The 13750-nt window shown below is 47.4% G+C and overlaps 2 protein-coding genes and 1 long non-coding RNA gene across 7 annotated transcripts in view; 1 reads left to right on the forward strand and 2 right to left on the reverse strand.

The window, feature by feature from the left end:
- Rusc2 (RUN and SH3 domain containing 2) overlaps nt 1-1673 on the reverse strand; it is a 43779-nt gene extending 42106 nt beyond the window's left edge. The window contains exon 1 of one of the 2 annotated variants that reach the window (XM_013119628.3): nt 1506-1673. The gene's annotated coding sequence lies outside the window, so the exon portion shown is untranslated. Of the gene's footprint in view, nt 1-1493 lie in introns of both variants that reach the window. The other variant, XM_013119626.3, reaches the window with a different exon arrangement.
- Nucleotides 1674-1752: 79 nt separating this feature from the next.
- LOC121137453 lies at nt 1753-9462 on the forward strand. The gene is made up of 3 exons (XR_005874684.1): nt 1753-1869; nt 7112-7218; nt 9354-9462. It is a non-coding gene; the product is annotated as an uncharacterized LOC121137453 (long non-coding RNA).
- A 23-nt stretch (nt 9463-9485) lies between these two features.
- LOC101835438 (phospholipid-transporting ATPase FetA) overlaps nt 9486-13750 on the reverse strand; it is a 117226-nt gene continuing 112961 nt past the window's right edge. For all 4 annotated transcript variants that reach the window (XM_040739545.1, XM_040739532.1, XM_040739538.1 and 1 more), the window contains 5 exons: nt 12714-12797; nt 11591-11836; nt 11287-11425; nt 9782-9912; nt 9486-9686 (listed from right to left, as the gene is read on the reverse strand). In XM_040739545.1, coding sequence (XP_040595479.1) covers nt 9501-9686; nt 9782-9912; nt 11287-11425; nt 11591-11836; nt 12714-12797 — 786 coding nt within the window. In that variant the 3' untranslated portion in view covers nt 9486-9500. The remainder of the gene's footprint in view (nt 9687-9781; nt 9913-11286; nt 11426-11590; nt 11837-12713; nt 12798-13750) is intronic.

The following is a 13750-nucleotide window of genomic DNA, read 5'->3' on the forward strand; positions in this document are numbered from 1 at the left end:
CCAAGGCCAGGCAGCAGGAGGAGCTACCAGGGATGGTGTTTAGGTGGCTTCTTAGCCACACTACTGCTTATGGTCTACAGAGCCCTGCGAGGAACCCCTATGCTATTTACTTATTTATCATTTATTTGTTTATTTCTGGGGATGGAAGCCATCGACTTGATGCCAGGCAAGCTCTCTGCTGGCGAGTTACGTCCCCAGCCTCCTCAGCCACTGTTTCTATTTGCTAATTACTTTGAGTCCGTGTTGGAATAATGCTACCAGGCCCTTCTTCCTAGCTTATCAACGGCTACCGTTTTCCAGCGCTGTTTCATCATCCAGCAACACCACCTACTTTCCTTAAACCCTGGGCCAAAAATAAGTCCTCCCTGAACCCTGAACCTAACCAAGGTCCTTCACTTTTTCAACCCGCCTGAAGCACCAGCTCACCAGCTGGAGTCAGATTTAAGGGCTGGGGCTGGCTCTAGAGTTCTTCCCAGGAGCTAGTCTCCAAGGAAGAGGAACTGTAACCCTGGCAAAGCTCTTTCAAGATTATCTGTGGAGCCTCGAAGGAACTACCCAATAAGAATCTCTGCAGCCCCAAGGCCGCCTTCAAAACAAAAACAAAAATAACAGTAGGTACACAGAAGTCCTAATGCAAACAAAACTGGAAGAATGAATGGAAAGGTGATAAATGCTGTGTATTCCTGGACTGAAAGACGGAACTAGTCCTCTATCTAAATGATACCCCCTTTCTTCTTTACGTAACTAGACACACCTGTCCTGCCCGTAGTCCCTGCTTTGGTCTCATTTATCCATATATCTGACCGTACGGTATTTAATTCGTGCTACTGTGTGCCAGGCACCGTGCTGGGGACCGGGGAGACAAAGATAAGCAGTGGATGGCCCTCTCAGTGTCCGATGGGCCACCCTGGGGAGCCACAGCTAATCTATGACAACTGGATCACTTTGTCCTTCACAGCAGGTGAGCGCAGTGACCGGGCAGCAGTGAATTAAAGGTTTCCCCCAAGTAAAACAGGGTGAGAACGAGGGAGGGCTGATACTGGTGCTTGGCAAGGAGCAACTTGGGAACCAGGAGCCAAAGCACGGAGGGCGCAGAGGACCCGCTGCGGTCACTGCCGGAGATGACAGGCAGCTGTGCTCCCACCGGGAGTGGACACAGATGTGGGCTCAGCGATGGCTGGCACGAGCCGGTCCGGGCGTCTCGGGGAAGGGGGACAGTTTGAGGAGACAGTTGGGGATGAACTTGGGGTGGTGCTCAAAGGGCTGGCTGGTGCTGGGTTTCTGAGGGTTCCTTGGACCTCTGAACAGCGAGGTCTGCAGCAGAGCCGGGGACCAGAGGGTGCAGACGGGAGGCGCGAGGGCGGGGCGGCAGGCCGAGCGCCTGGCCGTGGGCAGGGTGGGTGGGCAGGCCGAGGCTCCGTCCCGAGGGACCCTCGCCATGTAGAGACAGTGGGAGTCCAGGGTCCCGCTAGCCCGGGGAGAGGCGCGCCTACCTCGCTGCTCACCTCAGCCGCGTCCTTCCGCGCGGGTGGCGTCGTCTCGCGCCTCCCGGCGCCTCCCGGGGTCGCGTGGCAGCCCACGCCGGCGCTCCCCTGCGCTCCCCTCGGCTCGGCGTTGGTAACGCCCGGCGCCCCCTGCAGGCGTGGTGCCGATGGTCCGCTCTGGGCAGCCTTCGTGCGGCCCCTCCGCGGAGCGCGTTGGTTCGGCCCGCCAAGCCCGTGAGCGAGCGCGCCCACCTCCCGGCGGCGGCGCTGCGCCCGGCGCCAGTCACGCGCCCAGCCTCGCCCCGAGCCAGCCGCCGGGGTGCGGCGCCGCCCTGCGCCCGAGCCGGAGGAGCCGGGTGCGCAGACTGCGGGGCCTCGCGGGCAGGTGCGTGCGGTCGGCCTCCAGCTTCTGACTCAGCTGCGAGCCTCCCTGTGGATTCCAGGAGAGCATCGTGAAGAAATGTAAAAAACAACAAGGACAGAATGCGAAAGCCTGGCCTCCTTCGAGATCAGTGGATTCGGCCACCGGGGTGTGGTGTGGGTGGGGGAGGGGATCGGCACTCGGGCTTTGGCATTTTCAAAGTAGCCGGTGCACAGCCCGGGGTGAAACCTGGGACGCACACTCCCGCTGCCTGAGGGCAGCGCCGGCTGGGCTGGCGAAGGACGCCAGTGCTTCCCGCTGCTCTGGAAGCCCAGCAAGCAGCAGCCATTCTAGAAATGCTGAGAGTCTGAGACCCTGTTCTTTAGCAAGCGCAGCCTTGGTGGGCCAGCCAAGGTAGCAGATAAGTCACAGTGTGTTAATGTATCCTAACCTCACAGTCACAGAAAGCTTGGGGACTGAGCTTCAAAGAATGAATGAGAGGTGCCACATGCTTTTAGTGCCATAGGGGCAGGCAGATCTCTGTGAGTTTGAGGTAAGCCTGGTCTATATAGTGAGTTCCAGGACAGAAAAAGCTACAGACATAGTCTAAAAAAGCAAAGCAAGCAAGCCCAAAAACAGCTGTGGAGGGAACCGGCACGTGTGAAAAGACAAGGGGCATAACAAGTGACAGCACTGAGGGGTGAGACGGGGGGGGCAGTGGAAGAGACGCTGGGCAGGCTTGAATGATGGAGACTTCATAACGACTTAGGGCTGACCTGTAAGGGATGGAGAGACAAGCAAGTTCTTCCTTTCTTACTTGGTTTATTTTATTTTTTTCTTTTTAAAGCAGGGTATCACTATGTAGCTCTGGCTGGCCTAGAACTTTGTGCAGCAGAGATCTGCTGCTTCTGCCTTTCCAGTGCTGTGATTACAAATGTACACCACCGGACTGGAGACTGGAGAGGATGGCTCGGCGGTTAACAGCACTGGCTGTTCTTCCTAAGGACCTGGGTTCAATTCCTGGCACCATGTGGGTGGTGACTCACAATTGTCTGTAGAGCCACACCCTCACCACACCCTCACACAGACATATGCAGGCAAACACCAGTGGACGTAAAGTAAAAAAAAATTAAATGTGCACCACCATACCCTGTCCCATTAAAGTACAGAGGCAGGCAGGATCAAGAATTCTGGACGTCAGTTTGCATGAGGGTGAAGTGGAGAGAGTTGGTTGGTAGCTCTTCCAGCAGGGGGAGCCATAAGGAGGCACCTAGTGCCTGCAGAAGCCAAAAAGGGCATTAGATCCATTGGAACTGGAGTTATAGGTGATTGCGAGCCACGATGTGGATGCTAGGAATTGAACCCAGGTCTTTCTGCATGCACGCGGCACACAGACATACATGCAGACAGAACACCCATATACCTAAAAATTTAAAAATAATTTTAAAAAGAGGTCATGTTTCAGAAATTGAGTCCTCCATTTTAAAGTGACCAAAATTTGTCAGAAGAAAAACCCAAAGTATATGGTATTCTGCATTGAGAATAAAGCAGATATCCCAAAACAGACAAGCACTGTTTCAGTCCAGTACAAAGCTTCATGAGGAGCTTTCTGAGTGGGCTTCCTGAGGTAGACAGAGAACACTACCTCAGGGTGGATAGTCAGAACTCACAGGCAGCTTTAGCTTACGTGGGTTAGTCTACACTGTTAACACCTCCCAGAACCCTGGGACAGTCACAGAACCAACTCACTCTGTGCCTTTTCCTTCACGACCTTATTGCCACGGACATAACCCAGTAAGTAAGGAACACTTCCCAAGCCCTGCAGTTCCAGCCTCAAATGTTTTAAGATAATTACAAAGTGGTTAGGGGCTGGTTTTGTGTGTTAACTTGACGAAAACTAGAGTCTTCAGAGAGGAAGGAGCCTCAGTTGAGGAAATGCCTCCATGACACCCAGCTATAAGGCAGACTGAGCAAGCCATGAGGAGCAAGCCAGTAGGCAGCTCCCCTCCATGGCCTCTGCATCAGCTCCTGCCTCTAGGCTCCTGCCCTGGTTGAGTTCCTGTCCTGGTTCCTTCAGTGGTGACAGTGATGTGGAAGTGTGAGCTGAATAAACCCTTTCCTCCCCAAACTGCTTTGTGGTCAACCTGCAGAACTTACTGATTAAGTGGGGGGTAGGTTAAGGGAAAATAATTATATAAGATGCTAGTAGTGATCCTAATTATTTTCCCTTAACCTACCCCCCACTTAATCAGTAAGTTCTGCAGGTTGTACACCAAATGCAAATCAAGCTGGGATCCTCTGTTATATCACTGACTCAGTTTCTCAGAGACAGAAGCCGTGGAGAGTATCATATCCACGCTGGCCAGGTATGGCTCTAGGTGGTGGAATCAGCTGCTGCCACATAGGTCCATTCATTCATCAGGGTCTGTGTGGGAAGGCTAGTAACCACCGGAGCCAATAGTCTTGGTTACTAGAGAGGCAGGTGATGACCAGATCAATGACATAGATAAATTGTTGCCTGTGTTTTCCATAGCCATTTCTCAGAAGTCCTTGGATCTCTCTCTGAAACATCTCCCTCTGTTTACGGGGTTGGAGAGATGGCTCAGCTCTTAGGCACTGGCTGTTCTTCCAGAGGACCTGGGTTTCATTCCCAGTACCCACAATGCAGTTCACATCTCTCTATAACTCCAGTTCTCTTTCCCCCAGGGAGCCAATGTCTTCTGCTTCCATGGGTACCAGGTATGCACATGGCGTACAGACATGCAGGTAGAACACTCATATACATAAAATAAAGTAATTATAAAATTGAAATGTACTCTCTATTCATTATCCCCCCCACACACTGCTATGGCCTTGGTTCTCACTACCATTGGGCCACACATAGGACAGTAAACTTGCCTCGTAGTCTTCCTGACATCACCTTTGTACCCCTATTCTTATTCTTGGTTGTAGGTCTAGCCTGTACCCCTATTCTTTATTAGAGAAGCCAGAGCAAACTCTTTTTAAATGTAATTTAAAACTGTCCACTGTCCCAACCACATCTATCTAACTACCCAGCCCACTGCTGTGTTTTAGACAGCAGACTTCTTTTTCTCACAAAGTTTACTCTTATGTTAGGTCATTACACTAGCTATTTATTCTGCACCAAATGCCTATCTATAAATTTTTTTTGAGACAAAGCCTGTGTACACTGGGTGGCCTGGAACTTGCTGTGTCAGCTGGCCGTAAACTCACAGCAATCTGTCACCATTCATGCTCCTGTCCATAGGTTTGAAAAATCATTTACTTATTCATGTGTTTCCATGTTTATTTCAAACCAAGGTTCTCTTAAAACAAAGGTAAACTTACCTAGTTCATGGAATTATATTTTCAGCAGTAGAAAATTGACATGCTCCAAACTTCAGAAATCTTTGGTTTTTTCCCTTCACTGTATCTCCAGAATCTAGACTAGCACCCAATTCATGGGGCCCAATAACTATTTACTGTATACGTGAATGAATATGATGTGATAGAGAGTGAAATTTCCAGAAAGCCCTGGAACATTCTATATACAAACTGTACTTTGAGACTTATGTGGCTAAGATAGTGGCTTGAATGGAGCGAACTTATAGATCTAAATAACAAACTGTAAGAGTGTGTCTATTTTACTAGAGCCTGTAAAGAATGGAATTGTGGAGTGAGGGATAAAATAATTTAGTGTCTAAATGTAGTGCTATATGCCTATAATCCCAGGACACGAGAGACTGAGGCAGGAGGATCACAAGTTCCAGTCTAGCCTGGGCTGTGCTGGTAGACAGCATCTCAAAAAAAAAAAAAAAGAAATTAAAACATATTTGCCTCTGACTATCTCTTTGACTCTGAGTTCCATAAAATTTCTTGCTATTTTTAGGTAGCAACTGATGTGTATCACTTTAGCTTTCATTTTAGTAATTAAGATGACCTAATGAAATAGGGATCTTCTGTTTGGTTGTTTTTTTGAGACAGGGTCTCACATACCTCAGGTTAGTCTTGAACCCATTACATAGCTAAGGATAGCCTTTCTGATTTTCTTGCCTTTGCCTCTTGATATTATGGGTGTACAAAAGCCCAGATTACTTTTATAATTTTTATTTATTGTTTTGCATGTTTAAGTGTTTTGTTTGTATGTGTGTATGTGCACTAAGTGGGTTCTGGCACTCAAACCCAGGTCTTTTGCAGGGACAGCAAGTGCGCTTACCACCGAGCCAGCCCCTTGAATTAATTTTTAAGATGCAGAGCTTCATGATGCATGCTTTTTCTTGTCTTTTAGCTCTATTGGGTCGCAGGCGGTCATGCTCAGTAGGGAAACAGCAGAGCTCAGTAGATGCTTTGGCTGGCCCACATAACTCTCCTAATTTTCTAGCCCTCGTCTCTCCAGAGCTTGAGTTGAAGGAAAAGGTGCAGAAAATTCTTACCTGGTGTATGATGTCACAAACTAATTCTAGACCTCAGCAATACCTACAGCTAGCTTTTCCTCAAGGGATCCTTCTGCTTTTCACAAATCCTACTGTGTAGCTCTGGCTGTCCTGGAACTCTCTATTTAGACCAGGCTGGCCTTGAACTCACAAAGACCCACCTGCCTCTGCCTCCTGAGTGCTAGGATTAGAGGTATGCACCACCACATCTGGTAGATGAAGAAATTTACCTCATATTCTCCTTTTTTTTTTTATCTAATTCTGGATCCCAAGCCACTTGGCAGCACACTCTGCCTTCCTTCTACTGAGGTATTACAATTCAGACAATTGCTATCTGATAAGATAAAGCCACTGTGTGTCCTTTGTATGTGGCCTATAAGGTGTTTGGGTAATACCTTGTCCTGGAAATCCATGGAAGCAAAGGATAGTCACCATTTCTTGCTCTGGCACTGGGCAGATAGCTAATCTTTTCTTGCTTTTTAAAAAACTTTCTAGTGATGCACAGGGTAACCATTATTTTGTGTCCCTAAATGTATCTATCAGTCACATCAACAGTCTGTCCAAATATTTCCTCACATCCTTCTCAACTCAGATGGAGCTGAGGCTGTCCCCCAAAGAGCTTTCTGACATCTAAAGTTTTGTCCCTTTTCTCAAAGTAGGTAGCACAACGATGAGTTGCAAACTTGTTTTGCACACACGTTCCCAAGCATGGTGCTTAATGTTTGGCTCTTCTCAGAGACTAAGGCTTGAAGAGTCAAGCCAGGATGCATGTAAAGTATTGAGAGGTGTTGACTGCTCAGGAGCTCTGAGGATAACACTGGTCCAAATTCTAGTTTTACAGATGCCTTATGTGGGAGACCATGAGTAACCACATGCCATAAAAAGAGTTTCAAGGCTCCTAGAGAATAACTGGAAACTGCCCAAGGTTCCTAAGGAAAAGGTAAGAAGCAAGTTTAGGGAAAGTAAATTTGAATGCTTCTTCTCCAGTTGTCATAACAGCTTGGGAAGGGTTAGGAGGCATGACCTTGTGAGAGGATGTGTCACTGAGGTGGGCTTTAACGTTTCAGAAGTCCATGCTATCTATTCCCAGTTAATGCTCTCTCTCTCTCTCTCTCTCTCTCTCTCTCTCTCTCTCTCTCTCTCTCTCTCTCTCTCTCTGCCTCATATTTTTGGATCATGATGCAAGCTCTCAGCTACTGCTTCAATGCCATGCCTGCCTGCCTGCCTGCTGCCATGTTTCCCCCATGATGGTTATAGACTCACCCTCTGAAACTATAAGCCCCAATAAACTTTTTCTTCTACACGTTGCCTCTTCACAGCAAGAGAAAAGTAACTAAGACAGGAAACATATTCTAAAAGGAGAGAACAGAAAGAGCCAAGGCACAGTGGCTTCTGAAGATAATGGAAATGAAATAGTTTGGCATGTCAAGGTTGGAATTCTGTGCAACATAAGGTGGTCACCAGAACTGGAAAGCAGGAAATTGTCACAGGCTGTGTAAAACTCTCCTCTGTGCCATAAAAAGATGGATGGGAAGGAAGCTAAACAGGAGGCAGGAGGCCAGAGAGGTAGATGTTATTAGTGAGAGCAGAGAGATCTAGACAAGTAAGTGGGAGGTTGCAAAGGAGGTGAGCGGCCATGACTTGATGGCTGACTGAATATGACTAGAAGAAAAACCAAAGGGTACTTCCAATCTGGTCACCTTGCCTTGGTGACTGGGGTGATGGTGATGTGTCCTGGTATTTGGGGGGAAGTGGCCAGTATAACTTGGGCAATCCAAGTTTACATTTTGAGAAGTTAAGGGTCTGAGATTCAGTTTACTATTTAGAGTAAGATCTAAGAAGAGATGGGGTTATAGAGATGAGACGTGTTTTTCTATTGGTATGTCATGCGTTAGGACAAGAGACATAGGAAGCTGAAATCTACACATGCTGAAGGTATGTGAACAAGATAGAACTATGTAGTTAAAAATGCGTGGTCAGGGGCAGAGGTGGCACACACCTTTAATCCTAGCACTAAGGAGACAGAGGCAGGCGGATCTCTGTGAGTTCGAGGCCAGCCTGGTCTGTATAGTTAGCTCCAGGACTTTTGAACTCCAGCCCCTGCTTCTCCCCACCAAAAGAAAAAACCTTGTGTGAAAATGTGTGGTCAGACCAAGGCCAACATAGATCTTAGGGGGCTGAAAAGTGGGGTGAAGCTGAAAAAGGAGAGGGGCAGGGAATGGGGGTCCATACTATATGCTTATATTGGTAATGCTTCACATTGATACTGCTCAGATTGTATTACTGTCAGTAAGGCCTCAATAGACCATACAAATCTCTTCACTCCAAAATAAGCAATTTATTTCTCCACAAACTTCTTAGAAACATTTTTCAAGTGTATACAATTTCTTCTCAAAATCATTTATAGAAGACAAATGCTCACTAGCAATGGCTTACATCCCATTAAGAAATTGTGTTTTAAACCCTCTGTGTTGTTCCCCTCCTGGTTCTAATGCCTGAATGAATGTCAGTTCCTGGATCAAAAGGGTCAGAGAGGGGAAGGCAAACTCTCAGCTGTCCTATCCAGGCAGGACCTGCCTCTGTCTTCTCTCTTCTTTCTTTCCTTTGGTCCAGAACCCCTCGGCTTCTTCAGACCCGGCCTCTACAGCTCCCTCCACTTTGCTACTCAGGGCCAGCAAAACGCTTGCCCTGGCACCCTGAATCTTCCATGTAAATTTGAAATGGTGTCTGGGCGGAAACCCCACGTGGAATGGGGAGTTCACAGTTGCTCTGGGTAGGGAGGAGCAGGCCAGACTGACACTCTCGGCCCCTCCTTCCTCCTCTGTCGCCTCTCCTCATCTCTCCCACATTGTTCATCTGGATTGCGATGTGGAAGGGACGATGAGAGGCTTCAGTTTGCCTTTTCTTGAAATGCTGTTAACTGTGGCTGATGTCTGGGGGCTGTTTTCTCTTTCCTGGGACAGCTTTCTGTTAACTGTGGCTGATGTCTGGGGGCTGTTTTCTCTTTCCTGGGACAGCTTTCTGTTAACTGTGGCTGATGTCTGTTTTCTCTTTCCTTTGCCTTTCCTGGGACAGCTTTCTGGGGAAATGAAGAAGCTGAAGCCCTGAGAGTGGGTTTATGCTGATTTCTCAAGACCCCAATCCCTTTCCACTATGTCGCATAAATAAAAGGGAGGAAAAGCAATGGTTGACTGTGAGGGTTTTCCTAAGGGCCTCTACTTTTTATAAGGGCCTCTTGCTTGTTTTGAAGGCACTGGACTTCATTGTCTTGCCAGATGTGATGAGGTCCCCAAAGCCCTGTTTGTGGGAGAACGCATAGGCAGAACGTCGAAGGCCTGGGTGTTTTATTTTGGCCTGGACTGGGAGTGGCAGCGGATGTTTCAAGCAAAAATGAATCCTTTCCAGAACCTATATCCAGAGCATGGGGGACAAGGTTTTCAGAAGAGGCCAAGGCAGAGGGAGGGGTCATGAACCCCTCTGGGCAGGCCCCCTCTTCCACACACCTTGTCCACGTTGATAGGCCAGAGGAGAGGCTTGAGGAAGTTGTATCCAATCACAGGGATCACACAGAGGACCGTGCTGAGGATAAGACAGAGCCACATCTGTGGCTGCTTAAGGTTGTTCCTGGTCACACCTGCAAGCAGTGAGCCAGAAAAGGAGAGGCTGAAACAGCTTGGGAGGGATTTAGAGTTAGGGGGAGAAATCAGCCAGGGCACAGGTCCATTCTCCAGGCCCAAGAAGGAAGTTACTCATTTCCACACAATCTAGTCTCCTGAGAAGTAATATAAATGCAAAAAAAAAAGTCACTGTATATTTTCCACTTCTCACGACTACCCAACAGTAGAAAGTTCCCCCGTCTTGAAAAAAAAGTTGATTTGGTGACAATTCACATACCTTTGTCTCCCTCTAAAGGCAGGACTGGACAGAGCAGGAGAAGGAGGGAGGGTTTATAAGGGCATCCAAGTGCAACCATGCAGACATGAACAGAAGGCAGGGGCCAGCACGACAGTTTAGAGGTTAGCATGCCTCCAAGCCTGATGACCTGAGTTCCATTCTGGGACCCATATAGTAGAAGGTGAGAACCAACTTCTTTAAGTTGTTATTTCTGTCTGTCTCTCACATGCCCAATAAGTAATTGCATAATCAATAAATGTGATAAATTAAAAAAGAAAGCGTTGGAGAAGAAAAACGAGTTAGTGGTCTGACAGGAGGTAGGAAGCAGGTACATATGCATAAACAGCATTTGAGTGGGGAAATCAGTGTGAGAGGCAGTAAGGCAGTGTGCCTCAGCAGAAGGGAGTTTGGAGTGGAATTTCAGTTCATTTGATTGAAAACACAAACCAAGGCTGGAGAGATGGCTCAGTGGTTAAGAGCACTGCCTGCTCTTCCAGAGGATCCTGGTTCAGTTCCCAGTACCCACATGGCAGCTCACCACTGTCTTTACCTCCAGTTCTAGGGGATCTAATACCCTCACATGCAGGCAAATCACATACCAATGCACATAAAATAAAAATCATAAAACCAACCAACAAAAGTCCCAACAATGCTGCTAATCATTCTTTTTTTTTTTTAAAAAAAGATTTATTTATTTATTACGACAACATCTTGCCTCCATATATGTCTGCACGCCAGAAGAGGGCACCAGATTTCATTACTGATGATTGTGAGCCACCATGTGGTTGCTGGGAATTGAACTCAGAACCTCTGGAAGAGCAGCCAGTGCTCTTGACCTCTGAGCCATCTCTCCAGCCCAGCTGCTAATCATTCTTGCCCTGACACTTCACAAGAGACTTATGAAAATCAAATAATCTAGGTTATTTGAAAAAAATTGGAAATTCTAAAGTTAAATATTTTCCTAGGAAAGTATTGCACCCCTTTGGAGAAGGGACTATTTCTATTCATATGCTATCTAAGCACCAAATATGTAATATATAGTTTCTCAGTAAACATTAGATTAGCATTTTATTAGTCCTCCCCCATGCCAAACACCGGCTGATCAGGGTCTTACCTAGGAAGTAGAAGGTGCTGGGGAACATTAGACACAAGCCATCACTACACAGGAAGAGTAAGATGCAAAAGTAGAGACCCAGGCTACCCCAGGTGAAGGCATGGCTTATCATCGTCCAGGTGTTTGTCCTCAGGGCGATCTGAAAAGTACTAGCTCATGTGCAACGCTGTATAACTTGTCAGCCTCTTCCATTTTCTAAGCCTGTAATGGAAGATGGTCCCTGCCCACTCCCCCTCTTCACCTCCCTCTTTTGACAGGCAGGCTCCCCACCCAGTCCCCTTACTCCTACTACAAGGGGCCACACCTGCATTGTCATCACCCAGATCAAGGTGGACTGCACTAGCAGGGAGAAAGACTGGTAGTCGGAGATGTCCTTCCCATCGCTGCGCTCTGAGTTGAAGATGGTCCCCATGGGGACAAAGAACAGCACACAGGAACTGTAGATGCCATGAACTAAACACTTCAGGAATTCCTTCTTGTTGAAGTACAGGTTGTGCTGTCCTGGCTCATATAGCTCTGGGTAACACAGACTACATGTCTCGTTTACATCCTGGTAACATTACAGGGGAAGGGGAAGGTCAGACCTTTACATCGCTCCAAGTAGAGATGTCCTGCCTCACTTAGTCTGCTGCATGCTGCCCAGGCATTTCCTCACAGGGTACTTGAGAAGCAGAACCAGAGAAGAGAGCAGTGACCACAGCCCTCTCTAGCCGAGGGCCTGTGGTAGAAGAAAGCTCAGCGACAGGAAGATGGGAGCACCTGGAGGAGTTAGGACTTGGGAGTGACAAAGGGAGCAGTTTGGCTCAAGAGCAGCTGCAAGGGAGCTTGGAAGAGGGGAGGAGCTAGGACATATAAGTCCCCAGGTGTAAGTGTTCTTTTGGTTAAATGTTCTTGTGCTAAAAGTCAGTGGGCAGAGGCAGAAATATCAATTAGGATTGGCAAGTCCTTTGGAAGACGGTCTTCATCTATTGTGTTCCTAGCTGGAGACTCTAACTGTGCCCAGAATGGAGGTTGGAGTAGAAGAGTCAGGTATCAGGACTCTTACTACAGAGGGAAATCTCTGGCACAGACAGTGAGCCCTGGGCTGGTTTCCCGTGTCATAAGGAATTGTGTCCACAGCCCCTTACCTAGCTTTTAGAACTCCCACCGAGGCCTTCCTGCAGCAGGCTCTCTTGTCCCTATGACCTCTGAATAGGCCTCTCCTTTCTTAGTTCTTTGCTTCATCAAGTCTTGGCTCGATGCTCTGCTCTCTAACTTACAGAAGATTCCTCCTCACCTATGGCTGCACTATCCAGGTGCAACTCATTTCCCTGTTCTAGAAATTATTTCCTTCACACTTGGCTTTGGAGAGATCACTCTTGCTCTCTTCCTCACTGAGTCCAGAGTTTCAGTCCTGTCTAAGAGACCCACCTGCTCCTGGGTCTTACCTTTTCAAACAGACTCAAGCCGAGAACAGGGAGAGAAGTGTAGACCAGATTGTAGCAGGTGATAAACCAAGTATCGTAAACTGTCTGGAAGAGTATCAAGGAGATATTTTTAGATTACTTTCTTCATGAAGTCCCAGCTCTGCCTCCCAGGTCCAATGCCACCCTCCTCTGGTCCCCTCCCTAGCGTGACTGAAATCTGATATAGAGTGCCAGTCTTTCTTTGATCTTACTCCAGATTTCTCATTTCTAGACTGAGGCAAGGCCATGTGGAATTTCCAAGATTGATCTGAAACAACCCTACTACAACCTGTACTGTCCCTAAGGTTACAGAGAGGACTCAGATCAGCTTCCAGGGAAAGCTAGTCATAGTCCTGAACTTCTAGACAAGTGAAAGCTTGAGGTTCTTCTTTTTATCTGCTTGGTGGCATTTGGTGGCTCATGGCCCTGAACATTTACTGACAGGGCAAGGGGGAAAGATGCAATGACTCTTCTCCAGTTGGGTGCACCATCCTGGAGCCTAGTGAAGGCTGCTTTCCTGACTGTCCACAGGAGGTCAGACCGTTCCTGCAGACCAGACTGGCCTGTCTAGGACTGGGGTGTGTCAGTCTCCCTGGATGCTGACTGGTGTAGGCATCTCCTGAGATAACCAGTCCTCATTGTTTTTCTTGGGATTCCTTGAGAGATTCCCAAAAGGCTTCTCACAGGATGAAGGGCTCTTCTTATAACAACAAAATCTACACATCCTTTCTAAGTTGTGAATTCATATTCAGATGTGAAATTAATTTATTAAAGGAACAATTTTGTGCATGTTGGGGCAGACCCGGGCAGCTAGAGTATCACAACAGCCTGTCTGTCATGGTCCAAGAAGCTCCTGGAGGCTTGCTCAGTATTTAGTCTAAGCTGTATGGATGATGTATTTGGACTATTGTCATTATTCATATACAGACTCAAAATGTAACCATTTTAAAGTACCTCAGAAGCATATAACTATTATAGTTTTATGATTCTGATAATTTAAAAATAAAGATGTCTCTTCC

The sequence above is a fragment of the Mesocricetus auratus genome, unplaced genomic scaffold, assembly GCF_017639785.1.
Source record: "Mesocricetus auratus isolate SY011 unplaced genomic scaffold, BCM_Maur_2.0 Super-Scaffold_6730, whole genome shotgun sequence".
Classification (NCBI taxonomy): Eukaryota; Metazoa; Chordata; class Mammalia; order Rodentia; family Cricetidae; genus Mesocricetus; species Mesocricetus auratus.